The sequence below is a fragment of the Ctenopharyngodon idella genome, chromosome 10, assembly GCF_019924925.1.
Source record: "Ctenopharyngodon idella isolate HZGC_01 chromosome 10, HZGC01, whole genome shotgun sequence".
Classification (NCBI taxonomy): Eukaryota; Metazoa; Chordata; class Actinopteri; order Cypriniformes; family Xenocyprididae; genus Ctenopharyngodon; species Ctenopharyngodon idella.
This window is the reverse complement of record NC_067229.1, coordinates 22,276,242-22,295,485: the sequence shown is the minus strand read 5'-3', so window position 1 is coordinate 22,295,485 and position 19,244 is coordinate 22,276,242. Positions and strand designations below refer to the sequence as shown.

At 36.4% G+C, this 19,244-nt stretch overlaps 1 protein-coding gene across 4 annotated transcripts; it reads left to right on the top strand.

The window, feature by feature from the left end:
- Window positions 1–10: 10 nt before the first annotated feature.
- si:ch73-173h19.3 (uncharacterized protein LOC563864 homolog) lies at window positions 11–18,851 on the top strand. Of its 4 annotated transcripts, none has more exons than XM_051908676.1 (9): window positions 11–133; window positions 1,087–1,179; window positions 3,117–3,162; window positions 3,468–3,740; window positions 8,094–8,213; window positions 10,636–10,755; window positions 10,830–10,953; window positions 11,044–11,236; window positions 13,670–18,851. In XM_051908676.1, the coding sequence occupies exons 2-9, from the start codon at window positions 1,093–1,095 to the stop codon at window positions 13,829–13,831; spliced, it is 1,125 nt and encodes a 374-aa protein (XP_051764636.1). In that variant the 5' UTR covers window positions 11–133; window positions 1,087–1,092; the 3' UTR covers window positions 13,832–18,851. The 4 variants fall into 4 exon arrangements, with proteins under 4 accessions (XP_051764636.1, XP_051764639.1, XP_051764635.1 ...); XM_051908679.1 differs by lacking the exons at window positions 11–133; window positions 13,670–18,851 and adding exons at window positions 181–203; window positions 12,327–12,777; XM_051908675.1 differs by lacking the exon at window positions 11–133 and adding an exon at window positions 182–203.
- The last annotated feature ends 393 nt before the right edge of the window (window positions 18,852–19,244 follow it).

Sequence of the window (19,244 nt, the reverse complement as noted above, 5' to 3'; positions counted from 1 at the left end):
GTTGCAGTGAGAAAAAACATAATTTGAAAAGGCTTGTGAGAAAAACCTGCCTCTTATAAGAACATGATCGCAGGCACCTCATGTGTGAGAGACTCCAGTGCTCCTCAACTTACAGTGGAATAAATCACACAGGGTAAGCATCTCTACTCACTTCACACACATTTAGAACTTCTGGGAAGATGGGAAGAATCCTATTTTGTAAGGTATATTGTTTTTGCATTGCATTCTAAATTCTATGACATGATTTTTACATCATTTTGATTGATAACTATAGTAACGGTGAGCAAGATAACTCAACTACAAGTTTTAGTGTTTCACACTGAACAACTGCACTTTGTTTTATACGTACATAAAGATCTTACAAGATAATCTTGTAATATTACACACAAATACTTAGTACTTTGAATGAGAATGAACTTCTACAAGTCTTCACAGAAACAAAAGCTGGCATTATTACATGAATAGGAGCTTTTCTTGAACAGAAAACAACAATTTCAACTGGAGGTTGCTGGAGGGCTTTGTCAGATAAATATGGTGTCTAAGTACTAGTTGGTACATGCCTTCAGTTGCACTACTTTTGAAATAGCTGTAATGACCTTGTACAGTAGATTTACTGTTACTTGTGTTTTATTTGAACTGTTTCTTTCTGACACAGTCTGGGAGGTTCAGAAAGCTTCTAGAACAGAGATGTGCATCCTCAGGGGTGGGGGGACCCATTAAATTCAATATTACATGACTGAATTTGTCAAGAACATTTTCCACAGTGTTGAAATGAGATTGGTCTCAGATATGATGGATATGGTCATTTGCACAAGGACAATGTGTTACTTTTAAAAATATGCCATGGCATAATTACTTTTATGTACTGGGTGAACGGGCACAGATCAGACACTGTTGTTTTGTGCTGCAATGTGGAGGACTCTGCCAAGTTGCTGCAGGACTGAGCCAGCGTCAACAGCAGTTGTATTCAAATGAAACAATGTGATCTTTGCGACACAGATGAAATGTAATTGGAGTTTAGGTGGAAATGGTGCAAATGCACATGAGGGCGCATGATGGTGATCATCTTTTTTCTCTGTGTTACAGGTCACAATGCTCGGAATCTGCTTGTGTTTGAGTGTTGCCGTCCGCTTTGCGGTGTCTCAGGAAGCCGAAGCTCAGGAGCCTGTCACATACATGGCAAGTAGTCCAAAATACATAAAAGCTGCTTATGTGTAGCTTATTGCTTTGTTTTTAGGTATCCGTTAGTGTTCTTGTTTTTATTCTTCCTTCTTCTGCTCATTGAGTCTATGGAAGCCCATAGAACAGCTAGCAGGAAAATTATGAAATTTGGCACACAGATAGAAGACAGCCTGAACATTAAGCACAGAAATTGTCGAGCCTCTAATCATTTCCTTTAGCGTCCAAATTTCTTTATGCTAATAACTTTTGAACCATAAGGGCAAGAAACAATTTTTTTTCCTTCTGATTCATTGGCACAAGATGATTCGATTTGATTTTCCATCATGAAAATTTTGAATTTTTCCATTTTGAATTTTTTCAAACTCGTTCTAGATAGTACGTCTGATTTTCACCAAAATTGGCTCAGATCATCTTTAGACTATGCTGGCAAAAAATGTTTTTTTTATAGACCAAGCCGTACTCTAATAACACGCAAACGAATTTGACAAAGAGCACGTCAAAATGAATGTGAGGCTATATCTCTGCAACACTTCAGCATCCTGAGACGAGTCTTGGTACATGCCATCACAAGCATGACCCAAGGCTACACAGCGTTTCGGCACAGCGCTAGGTCAGGAGATATTAAAAATGCCTATTTTTGTTTATGACTTCTGAACGGTTTGCGCAAAAACTGGTCTCTTTGAAATCATTGCAGCATATTGAGTCGAATGATACCCAATTGATCCCATATCGACCATTTTGGGTGTCGGCTATGTTGAATTTTGTTGTAAAATGCTGTTTTATGAACGCATTAGCGTATCATTACAAAGCTTGGTGTGGGTCATTGGCACCATGCCCTGAAGGTACATTTTGGAACAGCACCACTTTCTGGTCAAAATTTATAATGAAATTTCAAAAAAAAGTTAATAGCTTTTGTTTAATTTTACCTATTTTAATGAAACTAGTCTTGATAGATTCCTTAAGTCATACCGAGAATAGTGATACCAATTATGCCATATTCGGTTAAACTTGCTGTCCGCCATTTGAATTTCTTTGAAAAACTACTTTTTGAACTCCTCCTAGACCATTGGTCCGATTATCACCAAAATCGGCTCAGAGCATATTCAGTCCATGCGGAAGCTGCATTTACATGGGCCCTAATAATCAGACTAGTAGCACAGTTGGAATAAAAAAAGTCACATGTAACCATGTCAATCGGAATGAATTGGCAAAATCCGATTGAAATTTCATTCGGATTGTAAGGGGTGGTTTAAACTTTTTCTAATCCGTTGGATAGGACATGTAAAGACGTGATCAAATTGACAACAGAAACTGGAAGGTTCTGCACGTGCAATGATGTAGAAATGGCGTAATGACATATGACGCATGGAACGAGCTGTTGTTGTTAAATATAGTGTAACAAATGACTGTCGTGTTATTCTAAAATTCTCATTCCATTTATCGTCTGTGAAGTGCTGCATGGCAATGTCATCCCAGCAGTCTTCATCTCCTAATCTGGACCCAAAATAGATCAATATTAAGTCTTTATGCTTTTTAAAATAAAGAAGCGACAGCAGGATGATGACTAGTATGTACCAACAGCGTGAAACTATGTATGTCTAAAGATCAAGCTTGTGACATATAAATGTGCACGTCAACCCGATCACTTTATTTACTGTTTATGTAAACATTATGTTCGGATTCATCTATCGAAATGATTTCATTCCAACTGAAACAAAACGTGTTTTGTAAACGTAGCTATTACCACCTCAGCACCACCTACTGGTCAAAAGTGATAAGCATCTAAAAATGTCTTCTATTACTAGATAGATAGATATCAGCCATCAGTTTTTGATATCTTGCTAACAGTGGTAATTTGCTGTATTTATTATCATTTATTATTAACACATATTTATTATCCTCATGCCTCTTACACATTTTTCTTTCTTTTGCAGTGCACTGAAGGTTATGAATTTGACTTTGATAAACAAAGCTGTAAAGGTAACACATCTTTTTTTCCCCTCAATCAATTGTCTTAATAGTGTTAGACCAATATATTGGGCAGGCTGATTTATTGGCCTATATTTGGACACTTTGACATTAGCAAAGTATTACCACATATACTGTATATAGTATATACATCTATAGGCACTGAATCAGCATATCACCATCAACCATTGAAAAACCCACATCAGTCAACCATGAATCTGTGGTAGATGTTCATATAAAAAAGAGTAACTTTTTTTAAAACTACTTTTAGAATTGGTTGATCTAATCATGTTAATCATGTGTCTTTCTATACATAGATATAGATGAGTGCAAGACAGTGCAGGACGCCTGCAAAGGGGGCATGAAATGCGTCAACCATTTTGGTGGATACCTCTGCTTACCCCACAATGCTCAGATAATTGTCAGTAACGGTGAGGATGAGCCCACTACTGCCCCACCAGTGGAAAGAGATGTTCAGCCCGTGATAGCTCCCAATTATAGGAACGATTACTCAAGAGTCATTCAAAGCGCAACACATACAATCCAGTGTAGTGTCGGTTTCATGCCAGACTCTCAGAACTACTGCAGAGGTGAGTAACAGCTGTTCTCTCTAGAATCTTCTGCTTGGTTATTTTAAGTATTTGTTGTGATTTTGAAAAATCTCTGTGAATGGTGTGTATAAAGCCCGGAACACACCAAGCCGACGGTCGGCCGTCGGGCAGTTTTTGTTCGCCGGCCGACTAAGTTTTCTCAGTGTGTTCCGCACCGTCAACTGAAGTTGGTCCTCATCGGCTTTTTTTCAGCCGATTCAACACGTTGAATCGGCGTCGGAGCTCGTCGGTCAGTCGGGCCATCTGATCATTCTGATTGGCTGTTCAGCTACTGCCACCTGCTGGTACGCAAAGGAATTTCTTCTTACGCAGGCGCAGAACCGACGTGCTACTTGGCCGTCGGGTGTCGAGCGTCGGTTTGGTGTGTCAGGCAACTTTGGACCCGACGTGAGCCAGTCTGCTTTCGTTGCCACTAGTTCGCTTGTTTCGCTTGGCTTGGTGTGTTCTGGGCTTTAAATTGTTTGGTGTTAAATTTCAAAATGTTGTACTGATGTTCATGTGTACCCAGTTTTGTGAGGTCTTGACATTGCACTCTGGCAGGCGAAAAGCCACATTAAAAAAAATAAAGACTCTTCATTGGCATCGATGGTTCCATAAGAGACCTTTAACTTCCATAGAACCTTTCCATTCCACAAAAAGTTATTTGTGTGGAAAAAGGACGTTTAGATTATTAGAATGTTCTTCACACCAAGACAAAAATGGTTCTTTAAAAAAACAAAAATGGTTCTTCTATGGCATTGCTATGAAAACCTCTTTTGGAACTTTAATTTTTAAGAGTGTACACGCATTCAAAGTATCCAATGAATTTAGATTCTAGCCCATATGGAGCAAAAATGTATTAAAGCGGCACCTTGTGTCCAATTCTTACAAAATTTGGTACATAGCTTCTTGTGGACACCCTTCACATATATACCAAATTTCATGATGAAACTCTGTCCCATACAGTTTATTCTGTCCCCTACATTTTCAAAATTATTAGCGAAAATGTAAATGATTTTATTAGCCTATAGCTAACAAGTTGAAATATAAGCAATATAAATGTTGCTTGTAATTTAGTCAGAATACATGGCTAATTTTGAGATGCCATTAATGATGAAAGATGATGTTTGTGCGCAGAATGTGTAGTTACGAAACCTACCAGCAGGGCTAACCGGACCATGCTAACAAGCCAAACACTGACCCTTGGGAAGTCATTGTGTCACTCTTTGGGATGTTGTTGTGTCGGTTCAGAGGATGCAGTGCCAGAAATCTGCTTCCTCTGAGTCTGTCTTCTTCTATCTGGTGGATAAAACAATTTTTGTGTGTGTGCTAATGGTGTTTTTCTTTCCCAGCTTGATAGAGGGCTCAGTCGTGTTAGAGCATGTGTTAGAAGCAAACAATTTAGGTTGCATAAACCATTCAAGATGAGACTGAAAGACATGAATTGCAAAGACATGCCAACTAACATGTCATCCCAAAAGAATAATACATTTGTTTCCCAATCTTAAATCATTTTATTAGATACTATTAGCAGACATTTGCATGGTTTCCATTTGCTGTATTACTTGATAGGTGATTCCACTCCTGCTGAAGAGATCAGGAGAAATCAGTGTCAGTTTTAAAGCTGGTCAGAGTTGGTTTATACTGGATTGGTTTGGTTTTGATCTTGCTGGTGGATCATACTGTTTAAGAGCAAAACATAGCTGGTGCAGCTTTTATACCAGTTTCAATGTCATGTGGTGGCATTAAAAAGTAATAATCTTAATAATCTTAAAGACCCCCTGTGGTAACAATCAAGTTTTTAATGTTGTTTATATGTCCATGTGGTGTTTTTAATATGCTTTAAGACAAACTATGTGCAAATTCATATGTCAACCCCATTGCTGAGTATTTTCTTCTTAAAACTCCAGTGAAAAAAAGGCAGTCTCAAACCCGGGGTTTGAAATCGCTGGTGTTTCTGATGTCACAAACTACCTTGTAACCAATCACGTCAACGTGCCGGCGGGCTTTAGCATATCATTAACAGCGAACTAGCAAGGGAATCTCGAGAGAAGCCAGGTTATCCAAGTATATTTTTCTGTCGAATTGAAAAATCATGTAGATTTAGCAATATGGCGGGTGTATGATGTATATTACGATGTTATGATGAACTAAATGCCTTTTTCCACCGACGTTCTGAGTTGTTAAAGTGTTTGTAAGGATACTGATTGTTAAAAGGCAGCTGTCTGACTGTGAGATAGCAAACGGGAACATGGTTTGTAACATTAGCAACACATAATTGGCTGTTTGATAACATAGTCAAGCATAAGGCTAATCATATTAATTACCGTTATGTCTCTGATGTGCAGCGTTTACCTCAGTTAGTTGACCGAGTGGATCTCTAAGCTGGTGTGAGTGAGTGGGGGTGGGGCTAATTTGCATATTTATTGATCCTCGGATATTAAATGAGGCAAGAGTGTAGTTACATTTAAAAAAAAAAAAAAAAAAAGTCTGAATCATCTGATATTTTAAAATATTTATTGACCTTGACAACAAGTACTCTCTATGATATCATTTCCTGTTTTATGTTTTTTCTGCATGTGCACTTTGCTGGGCAGATTACTTACAAATTGTAGTCATTTACTGATTCCAAATTACATGACAGAAATTGTAGTTAGCAACTATTACATTACACATTTAAGGAAATATAATCAGACTACTTTTTGATTACTTTTGGCCTAACTCATTTATCACATTGATTTGAATAGGATAATCTTGTACCATATAAAGATACAAAAAGAAAGAAAATATATTCCATTCTTTGTTATCAACAACATGAAGTGTATTGAATATTACATTACGTCAGGGTTTCACAGACTGGGGTTCATGAAGGAACTGCAGGGGGTTCAGCTGACAAAAAAAAATAGGGAATCCCTGTATTGCATGTAAATATGAAATGATGTGAATTTGTACATTTTAATGTGTTTGAAAGAAAAAAGCCTTCAAAAGACACTAATAGATGGTTAAATGACTCACTGAGTGATAATTCAAATAATAATTAATGGGGAGCTGATTAAATATGCAATGTTGCAAAGTTGAGAAAACACTTCTTAAAAGTGAAATGATTTCTGAAACTCCAGTGATTACAGTGAAAAACTGTGAACTTTTCACTAGTCGTATGACTAGTGGCTGATTGGTGTGTGCGATTCCACAAACCTGCTGAACGTATATAAGCAGTTGGCTTTTTTAGAAAGGAAAATTTAAAAGATTAAAAAGAAGTATTAGGGAGAATCAATGAATTATGAGAATAACATGTTTACGAGTATTTTAAAATGTAATATAATCTAATTACAAGTACTTCATTTTTGGAATCTGATTGCATAGATTAATCTGGTTAAAGCTTAAAACTGGTTCTTTTTGTTATCAAACAGCTAACAGAGGTTATGTGGTGTTGTTTGAGGAAGTATGGGTCAGGACATGCATCTCTCAGCCCATTAAAATGAGTCAACAATTAGCTCGGGCCTCTTCCCGCAAAGAGAGTCGGCCTTCCTTCAATGTTTACATATTTTCGGCCAGTCTCTTTCAGAAGTATCTTGGCAGTGATTCCTTTGGAATCTGACACCAGTTTGTTGGAATTAAATCACCATCATGTGGGTGATCACAAACTCCAGGTGTGCCTCTCTCAGAGAGGTGGGCGAGAAAACTGCAAGTTTTTTGTCTAAACTCTCGCCTGAAAGGTCTCGCACCTCATTTTTTCCAGCGTGGATCAGCCAGTTTGGCTATCAGCAGTGCTGAACCCCCTGAAAGGGCCCAAATGCTGGTCAGCAAAGCTTTGGAAACACTCGACGAGAGGCCCCCCGGGAGGCTTCGGATCTGTGCATGGACATTATTCTCACATTAATGCTTCAAATAGGTCACTAGGAAGAATCTGCCTGAATGTCCTTTCATTTGGATAAGGAGGTTTTGCACTCACATGTGTTGCACATCCAATAGTCTGTATATGAATCACAGAAAACTGGGCTATTCTTAGGCCTTTGTATATAGTTACTTGACCAAACCTGGCAGATAAGCACAGACCACCCACGATGGCCTCCACAGCGTGAAAGGACACTTTCTGCACTCCAGAACTAAGCTGGAAATCTCGCCAGACATACCAAAGAATGATTAGGAGTGCAGAAAAGATGTGTGTTTTGGATTATGCTACCTGTTGTTTTAAATAAGTGGTGTTATTAGTGTTATATTTGAGTAACTGAATTAAATAAGCAGTGAATTGCATTAACAGGCCAACAGTTATTTTGTTTATTACTCATGCACTCTCATTTTTAATTTCATCATTTGTCACTAACATTCAATTGCATTCCACCTTTTTTACAGATGTGAATGAATGTATCACCGCAAACCCCTGCCAACATCAGTGCTACAATCTGATTGGCTCTTACATCTGCCAATGTGAAGTTGGATACGAACTGGCTTCAGACTCCGTCTCCTGTCAAGGTTATTTTTACATTTTTAAAATCAATGTAAGAAAGTATAACTTTTAATTTTTTTTAAATTGCATGCTATAGTTTGTTCGAATATTCCTGGATATTTGAAACTTAGTACCAAAGACAACAATTTTGACTCTTCTCTCAGTGTATGTAAAAAAATGAGTAAAGTATTCACAGTAATATGCTTACAAAAGTCAGAATGACATTCGATTCATTTAGTTGAGGTGAATCTCATTTCTTAGCATGAGGGAGTTGCTAACATCTACACATAACCATCTCTTGGACACCAGTAGAGGTAGGTGTTCGCAATTCCTGACCAAAAAGTAATTCACGCTATCTTGTTGTAGCCAATCAGAATTCACAATCAAACAGTATCTCCATGCCAGTAACATCGTACAATGTATTTTTATCCCATGAATTTCTTAATGATTTTAATGACCATTGGACAATTGAGCATTATTATGTGATTATACGCAGTGATGGGAATAACGGCGTTATAAATAAACGGCGTTACTAACAGCGTTACTTTTTTCAGTAACGAGTAATCAAACAAATTACTTTTTCTCCCGTTACAAAGCCATTACCATTACTGACAAAAAATGCCGCGTTACTATAATTGAGCTCACTGAAGAGGTTTTCATCCGAGTAGTCTCTCTCTCAGCCATAGGACCTGCAAAGTTTTATCTCTGGTGTGTGTTGGGGTGGGACACTTGCTAACTGATAATGATTGATGTGTGACTAGAGATTATAAACCTGCAAAGCGTTTTGTTGTAAAGAAATAGTACAGGTTAGTCATACACAAATATAATTTTAAACTGATAATAATGTTTGATGCTCTGTGTGTGTGTGTCTGCGTCAGATCATGCGAGTGGAGCGCGAGCTCAAACCAGAATACCCTTTCTGACATGATGGATCGAAAATATGTGAAAGTTTTTTTTCTAGTCGACTAGCAGCCTAGTTGTTCATTTAAGCCATTAGTTGACTAATCACATTTGTATTAACTTAATTTCTTAAATACTGGAGAGAATAAACCATAATAATGAGCGTTTACTTAATATAGGCTAGGCCTATATAGCACTCAAGCGCACGAACATAAGCCTATTTAAACATAAATATGAAACTACGTTTTCTTTAATGGCTACCAACACGTAGTACAGTAAAGAGAAATTTCATGTTGTGAGCAAGAGCGGATCATGAGTCACGAGTCGGATCAAGAATAATTTATTTTAAGACTTATATTTAATATTGGGGCATCCAAGTTATTTGACATATTTGAAAAAAAAGAAGTAACACAATAGTTACTTTCCCTGGTAATTAGTTACTTTTATAATGATGTAACTCAGTTACTATTTGTGAGAAGTAACTAGTAACTATAACTAATTACTTTTTTTAAAGTAACGTGCCCAACACTGATTATACGTTTATAATTCATAAAGAAATATAGGTATTACGATATCAAACACAGAGAGCACAAAATTCTGTGAAGGTTTGCTATAACTTTACTTGCATATTGCCAGCTTGCAAATGGAAGTATATTTAAGAGGCTAATCTGTTAGCATGTTATCATGAGAAATGTTACTTTTGAACATTTGTGGTTATATAATGTCATGTGTGAAAGAGCCAGTTATGAACTTTGATAGGCTTATTAAAATTGTCTTGGGCTATTTAACATATATTGTTTGTGTTACTCAACAACCTACTTGGCACTGAAATATTATATATAAATATATTGATGAAAAAATATATTCTGGTCTGCTAATTATCACACCTTTAGTATGATGGGGGAAGCTCTAATCTGTTGATTGGTCAGTTTGAATGTCTCACTTTGGGTTTCAGTCACATGGTCAAGGAAGGGATGCTCTGGACTCTCTTTCTCTCTTTTCTTTTCTCTCTTTTCGCGGTCTCTTCTTTTTCTCTGGGTCCCTTTCTTGGGGCACTCTTTCTTTGCCTCTGCTTTTCTTTGTCTCTTTCCCTCTACACTTTTTCTTTCTCCCTATCCCTCAGGTAACATTCTACATATATGCTGGGTACGATTAATGGCATAAGGTTTATCATCTCATACATCTATTTTGTAACTATTTTAAGTGTAACCATAACCAGATATTGTCATTAAACCCTTTCAATTGCAAATGATGTGCTAACTAGTTTTGATTTGGTATTAACTTTGAAGTGCTACCTATTGCAATATAATATCGTCACACTATAGCAACGCACTCCCAAATTGCTTATTTGCGTCGTTGGTATAAGTAGCAGTGGGTGAAATGTACAAGGAATGTATGGTTTTCTACCATCTTGCTGATAACGTTTCTTTAGTTATTTAGCAATCCTGCAGCCTGAACCACTATAGGCAAACCACCCTTACACGCTGCAATTAGAAATATTTTGATAAATAAGGGTCACTGAGTTTCATTCTTATTTGTGTTTTCCAGATATCGATGAGTGTGAATTCTCAAATTACATGTGCCAGTTCCAGTGTGTGAATCAACCTGGAGGATACAGTTGTGTGTGTCCTGAGGGATACCAGCTCCAAGGGACGCGGATGTGCCAAGGTATATTTGTTTAGTCCAGGGCTCCTGAAGTGGCTTCTGAAGTTGCTTATTGACCTTTTCTACCCTGTTAATAGATATAAATGAGTGTGAAACGGCACACAACTGCAGAGAAGATGAAATGTGTTGGAATTACTATGGAGGATTCCGTTGCTATCCCAGAAATCCATGCCGTGAGCCATACGTGAAAACAGGCGAAGGGTGTGTCAAATATCCTGATAAAATCATGCTGTGTTGCAATAAAAAATTAAATTTCATCCTGTTTTCATCGGTTTAACTCTCCACCAACAGTCGCTGTCGGTGCCAGTCACCAAATGTTTGCCGGGGAATACCGCCTGTCATCGTCTACAAGTACATGAGCATCTTTTCCGATCGCTCAGTGCCTGCGGATATCTTCCAGATTCAAGCTACCAGTGTCTACCCCAATATGGTAAACACTTTCACGATCAAATCCGGAAATGAGGGAGGAGAATTCTACCTGAGGGTAAGATGTGCCAGTTTTTTCAGTGGAAAATTTTTAAACAGTTATCCCAATCCTAAATTATTGTGATTACAGTCTTTCATACATAATGAAAAACCAAAATTTCAACAGGTTATTTGTTATCCCTGTTACAGTTGAAATATTTGGTGTTGAACATACAAGGCCTTTTGGGTAAAAGACTGATCACTATTATTTTCCATAACAGAGTTGAATAAATGAGCTTGACAATATAAATGTAAACATTAAAAAAAAAAAAACTGTAAGAGATGGTTGCCTCTGTTACTTTTAAAATGTTTTTAGTTGAATGTTACAGGGATCAGTGCAAAAACGTCTAATAATTGCCTTAGTTAGCACTGCATAACACCATATTATTTACAGTCCTTTTCTTTTTGCCAAGAATGTTTTTCTGTAAAAAATTGATCAGTTATTTTTCCATAACAGAGTTGAACACTCGGGGTTGACAACATAACTATAAACATTATATATACAGTGCCACTTGAAAGTTTGTGAACCCCTTACAGAATCTGTGAAAATGTGAAAAAATTTAACAAAATAAAAGAGATAATACAAAATGCATGTTATTTTTTATTTAGTACTGTCCTGATTAAGATATTTTACATAAAAGATGTTTACATATAATTCACAAGACAAAAAATAGCTGAATTTATTAAAATGACCCTGTTCAAAAGTTTGTGAACCATTGATTCTTAATACTGTGTGTGGTTACCTGGATGATCTACGACTGTTTTTTTTGTTTTGTGATGGTTGTTCATGAGTCTCTTGTTTGCTCTGAGCAGTTAAACTGAGCTCTGTTCTTCAAAAAAATACTCCTGGTCCTGCAGATTCTTCAGATTTCCAGCATCTTTTGCATATTTGAACCCTTTCCAGCAGTGACTGTATGATTTTGAGATCCATCTTTTCACACTGAGGACAATTAAGGGACTCAAACACAACTATTAAAAAAGGTTCAAACATTCACTGATGCTCCAGAAGCAAACACGATGCATTAAGAGTCAGGGGTGAAAACTTTTGAACAGGATGAAGATGTCCAAATTTTTCTTATTTTGTTTAAATATCAATTTTCTTCATTTAGTACTGCCCTTTGGAAGCAACAGAAGATACCTACATGTTTCCCGGAGACAAATTAAGTACAATTTACCTTGATCTTCAAATTCAAAAAGTTTTCACCCCTGACTCTTAATGCATGGTGTTTGCTTCTGGAGCATCAGTGAATGTTTGAACCTTTTTTAATAGTTGTGTTTGAGTCCCTCAGTTGTCCTCAGAGTGAAAAGATGGATCTCAAAATCATATAGTCACTGCTGGAAAGGGTTCAAATATGCAAAAAATGCTTGAAATCTGAAGAATCTGCAGGACCTGGAGGATTTTTCTGAAGAACAGAGCTCAGTTTAACTGCTCAGAACAAACAAGGGAACAACCATCACAAAACAAAAAAACAGTCATAGATCATCCAGGTAACCACACACAGTATTAGGAATCAGTGGTTCACAAACTTTTGAATTGGGTCATTTTAATAAATTCAGCTATTTTTTTGTCTTGTGAATTATATGTAAAAATCTTTTATGTAAAATATCTTAATCAGGACAGTACTAAATAAAAAATATTTAATAGAAAAAAGCATTTTGTATTATCTCTCTTATTTTGTTAAAATTTTTCACATTTTCACAGATTCTGCAAGGGGTTTACAAACTTTCAAGTGGCACTGTATATAAAAAAACTGATCCCACAACATTTCTCTTCCAAAACCAGTTTAGTGCCAACCCTGTTACATTTAAAATGTTTTGGGGTTGAATGTTACAGGGTTAAAGATCAGTGCAAAAATGTCTAATAACAACCTTATCTAGCACTGCAAAACACCAGATTGCTCACTGTCAGTTTTCTTGTGCTTTTTGGAAATTTATTTTTCTGTTATCTCCAATTATTGTTCGACTGAAAATAACAGTGATGATGACATAACTGTAAACATTAAAAAAAAAAAATGATAGGGACAGTAAGAGATACTTACCTCACTTTGAACCCATGACATTCCGAAACAGGTTTAGCGCCAACTCTGTTACATTTCAAATGTTGTGTGTTTAAATGTTACAGGGTTGAAGATCAGTGCAAAAAAGATCTTATAACGGCCTTATCTAGCACTGCACAACACCAGATTTTTTTTTACAGTCTTCATTTTTTTTTTGTCAAGAACAATATTTTTTCTGGAAAAAAAACATCACAAAAATCATGTTTTTTCCTCCATAACAGAGCTGAGCTATGTAGCTGTAAACACAATGAAATACAGATGAAGACTGATGATTTTCTTTCAAAACATGCTTTGCACCGACCCTGTTATATTCTAAATAAAATGGGTCACTTTGATTGATAACAATAGCTTGTGGTGTAGTCTCTCTAGCGATTGTCTTTCTCTTTGTCTTTCAGCGCTCCAGTAATGTAAGTGCCATGTTGGTAATGACCAAACCTTTGACTGGACCTAGAGAACATGTTGTGGATCTGGAGATGGTCACTCAGAGTAATGCCTTGAGCTATCGTTCCAGCTCACTGCTGAGACTCACCATTATAGTGGGTCCATACCCTTTCTAAATCATCTAGTTTGACTGAATCAGCACCTTGGTTTTATGTTTGTACTGCAGCTTACTATGTTTAAAATGTTCAAAACATGGTCTAGATCAGTGGTTCTTAACTGGTTGGTTGCAACCCAAAAATGGATCATAGATGGAAACCGATTCAAAATCATTTAATAGATTAATATTTTAATGTTTATCTTTATATGATAAATCATTTGTATAATAAATTTCATGGTACTGAGTCAGCAATTAATGTCCAATGTAAAATGTGGGCCCTGAAGCAAAACCAGCTGAGAGCCACTGGTCTAGATAGTTGCATATTTACTAGGTTTTAAACAGGAATTGGTTTACTAATCATAAAAAGTAGGCTGTCTGGTTTATTTAATTTTTCAAGTAATTTGTACTTTGAAAAATGAAAGACAAGGTCTGAGAGAGTGACATGAAGACCAAGAAATATCTAAAAAACAACACAGCTGGATAACAGAAGAAAACACAGTTGCTCAAGTTTCATTCTGAAAAGCACTTATAGGTTATTCTTTTTCTTGGTAGAAAGAGGTTTGTGAGATTCTGCTGCATGGATGCATGTCTTTTAATAGGATAGTTCACCCAAAAATGAAAAGTCTGTCATCATTTACTCACTTTTTTATTTTATTTCTTCTGTAGAACACATAAGGTTTAGCAGAATGTCCCATGTGCTTGTTTCCATACAATATATTAAATAGGGACAGAAGCTGTGGAGCTCCAAAAATGACAAAACACACCTTAATAGTAGTTCATACAACTCTTCATTGCGAGTATTCTGAAATGGCCAAAATGTACGTTACACACTGAAAACATTCCCTCCACCACAGCTCTCAGATCTTTCACACATCTGCACACCCAGGTGAAAAAAAAAAAAGTACATTTTTATAATGTACTTAAAGTGCTCTATTTTCGTGCACTAATTTTGTACTTAATATACTAAAAATTATTCTTAAGTGCTTCTTAAGATTATCTTAAGAAGCACTAAAGTGTACTCAACTGTGCTATTTTGAGACACCATGAAATATGAACTAAAATGTGCTTTTAATATACTATCTCTGCATTTAAAAAATTTATTTAGTTACCACTTATAGTACACTTGAACCCATACTGTACTATAAGTGGTAACTAAATAAATTTTTTTAATACAGATAGTATGTTAAAAGCACATTTTAGTTCATATTACATGGTGTCTCAAAATAGCACAGTTTAGTACACTTAGATGTTCTTAAGATTATCTTAAGAAGTACTAAAGAAGAACTTTCAATATATTAAGTATAAAATTAGTGCGTGAAAATAGAGCACTTTAAGTACATTATAGAAATGTACTTTTTTTTCACCTGGGTATTCAAATCGGTGTCACAATTTGTTACAACAAATGCAGCATCCACAAAACATAAATTTCAGCCTGTTAGGGGCCATTCACACATTGAAAAAACAATACATGGGCAGTGGAATGGGGGGGAAATCCAAGGTCTCAAAATGTGATTTTTTAAAGTTGACTTATTTTAACTTCAGCTCCACATTTTTAGAACACGTGTAAAACACACAAGACATGAGCTCTTTGGTAAAAGACGTCCATGTTTACATAGAAGAACAATGGAAAAGCAATATAGTATACAAAAACACATTCTATGTGAATGGACCCCTTACTTACACAAAACTATCGTATGGCTTCAAAACATAGGCACCGATTTATGTTTCTACCGGGGGGTGGCCACACTCTGAAAGAAATGCAGCTTCTTCTTTTTTTTTTTTTTTTGGAAACTTGCAAGTACAAATACATTAACAACCATATATAAACACATCTATTCACCTCGGTTTCCATTAACAAATGGTAACTGGGCTAAGCAAGGTGACACATAAACATACGCAACAAATAACCCTTAAAACATTTTCCCCCGGTTTCACAGACAAGGCTTAAGCTAGTCCTAGACAAAAATGCATGTTTGAGGTGTTTTAATTGAAAGCAACTTGTACAGACATATCTTAAAATATGTCAGTGCCACTGTTTTGTCTCAAGATGCACACCAGTAATGTGTTTTTCTAAGGTACGTTTATAAAAGTTACTTAAATGTCCTAATTGAACTAAGGCCTAATCCTGGTTTAGGCTAAGCCCTGTCTGTGAAACTGGGCCTTTAACATGCTCCTTGCTCAATACTTAATTATACTTGGTGTTAGTTTTTCAAAAGAAGGCCTACTGTAGGGGTGTAACCCCAGCATCCTGGCCAAATTCCCTCTATTTGCCCTTACCAATCATGGCCTCCTAATAATCCCCATCCATTGCATTGGCTTTATCACTCTCTCTCCTCTCCACCTACAGCTGGTATGTGGTGAGCGCACTGGCCCTGTTGTACTTTGGCTGCCGTTGCAACATCCAAGTGGATGCTGCACACTGGTGGTGGTTGAGGAGAGACCCCCTGATATGATTGTAAAGCGTTCAAGTTCATTCATGCTGTATTTTTCTCTGTGTTATTGGTGTCTCGCAAAGAGAAACACACGTGTAGACTGCAAATACATTAAACCAACCAAACAATACCACATATTCTTTCCATGAGTGTTGTCACGACTCGCTCTCTCGCTGATATACCTGATGAGTTAAATACTTAAAATGCAATTTATCATCGTGCAAAAAACAGAAAGCACAAGCTTTTGTGTCAGGTTGTTATGCTGTAATGTTAAATGTAACTATAGAATTGTGTGTATTATCACCTGCCGGGACCCGATGTGAGATCCACCAATCAGAGAGGTTCCCGAATCTCAATCGTTTGTTGATTGGTTACGATGAATGGAGAATATCTCAAGTCATATGTTCTTCTTTTATTGTGCTTTTTTTGTCTTCTCCATTCGCTGTCACTGTATGGAAAAGAGTAAGTTAATTTTAGGTGTGCATCAGGCAGCCTAATTAGTGGCGCATGAGATGCGATGATGTAAGAGTCGTTGTTGCATTTTAAAGGGATAGTTCAACCAAAATGAAAATTTTGTCATTAATTACTCACCCTCAAGCCTAAATTCAATCTGTTCATCATATAAAGAGTCTCTTCAGAAAATTTTGACTAATCCACTCAATTCATATGGATTAGTTTTACGATCTCTTTATGAACTTTTTGAAGCATCGAAGTGGTAGTTGCGTAACTGTCAATGGACGGACAGCATGCTCTCAGATTTCATCAAAAGATCTTCATATGTGTTCCAAAGATGAGCAAAAGTCTTATGGGTCTGGAACGACATGAGGGTGAGTAAATGATAACAGAATTTTTATTTTTGGGTGAACTATCCCTTTAATATTTTTTTAGATTATCCAGTTGAACCCATTTGATGTGGCACTGCTGCATTGTTTCATTCAAAACATTGCAGAAATAGAGAAGCTCAATGTGGAGAAGATCTTGGTTACATCAAAACCGTAACCAAGTCAACACATTTTTTGTGCTGCTTTTCCATTGTTTTCTATGTAAACGTGCTAAACGGACACCTTTGATCATTGCACTCACGTCTTGCACAAGAGAGCCGCATGTTTAGAAAACCATGTAAAGTTCATAGAAGTTCAACATTTAAAAAATGAAAATGTCCTGAGACTTTGTTGGGTTTTCCCATTCCACTGCATCTCATGTTTTTAAATGCAAAAAAAGGTACTCTGCGCTTCGGCTCTTTGTATTAAACTATGCATAAATAAAAGATGATGTTTTGTTCATAATTGTTTACGCAATTTACAAAATTATATTTGATTTTGTTTTGTACAGACAGTAATGTTATTTCATTGCTTTGAATAAACAATTTAATGCGGTACATTAATATTTTTCTTACTGTGCCCTCTTGTGGCTTCAGGAGACAAGCCAAAAGCTACCCCAACCCCCAAATATTGAACCCCAAATATTCAATATAATTTGAATATTAGTAATATTTAAGTATAAAATTCGAATTTAGTTTTTCAACCATTTTGAAAGGCCTAGAAAAGAGCAGCATGAACATTCTACTAAACTTCTCTTTTTGTGTTCCTCAGAAGAAAGTAAGTCATACAAGTTTGGTATGACATGAAGATGAGTAAATGATGACAGAGTTTTCATTTTTGAATAAACTAACCTTTTAATCTATCAATAAATCAAAGCTTTACATTTCTTGTACATGTAGAAACAGAATGTAATTATCAAAAAGTGCTCATAGATTCCTTACTAGATTTGACTTTAGCAGGGGAAAAGTGTTTTATAGGTGGAATGTGGATAAGGCAAACAGAACTGCATATAGTTAGGTGGAACAGTTTGTGTCGTAATCTAATGGCATCCTTAGCTAATGGAAATCTCTGAATGTGTCCTCCGCCTTGCAAATACTGCAGAAATGACCTCCTATCCTATGAGAATAAGGCAATAATGTTTTGGAAACAGAAGTGATGTTTTCAGGAAATTGCTGGCAAGGGTTTTGGGTCACATAAGCAATGGAACTCTTGCCTAACATGTCTGTATGGTTGCCAGAGCAGCGTTTGATCTTCTGCAGTGTTTCATGCTGATGGTCTGTGACAAACACTGTTACTTAAACCGTTGCGTCACACCCAGCACCCCCAGAGACGTGGTCGTGGGTGAGGCCGGAATGGGTCGCGCACCACCACGTTGTATGAAATTATTTTGGCAAACAATCTCTGTGTTGGCTGCATAGAGATCTGACTTAGTACTGCGATATAATATGGATGCTTGCGAATCAAATCTGTATGTTGTCCTTGTCTGTTTTCTTATGATCAAACACTTTAATTCACGGATGGTGAATGCTCCCTGTTTTTATCTTATTGAGATAATTTTTGCTTATATCTAAATTGACGTAGACCAGTTGTTTCTGCTGAGTGAAGTCAACAAAGGTCTTTTGTATTTTTTTAACAAACTAAAGTGAATTGGATATGCACCATTCGTTTAGAATGTTTCTGTATTTTCTGCTCTCAAGTTGCACTTTGTTTTTTTTACTCATTCTTAGCCTTTGTGCCATTTATTCGGCTGTAAAGTTTTTGGAAATAAAAATGAATTCAGTAACAATTGTGTCATTTTTATATGCTTATTCATTCGTTTGCTTCATGTAAAAAAAAAAAAATCTATATATCTGTATCAAAACAAACGTAACAGCAGAAAGGAAAATGCTCATGTTGAAAAATCTTTTGCTAGTATTGCATAACATGCAGGGGTCAGTTTGGTATATTACTGGAACAGTTTAAGAGGACCACGAAGATTCATCTGCACTTATTACCTCCTGTGGTTGCAGATGGGAATATATAACTATGTGATGTTGTCATGACAATAGTTGAGCAGTTCCTGTAAGCATATTTACACACTGACAGCCTACTCATTTACAGAAAGCATGCAAGTCATACATGAACTGCATGTCTTTGCTTAGATTTCAATGTATAAAAAAAGAAAAAGTGGGCTATAAAC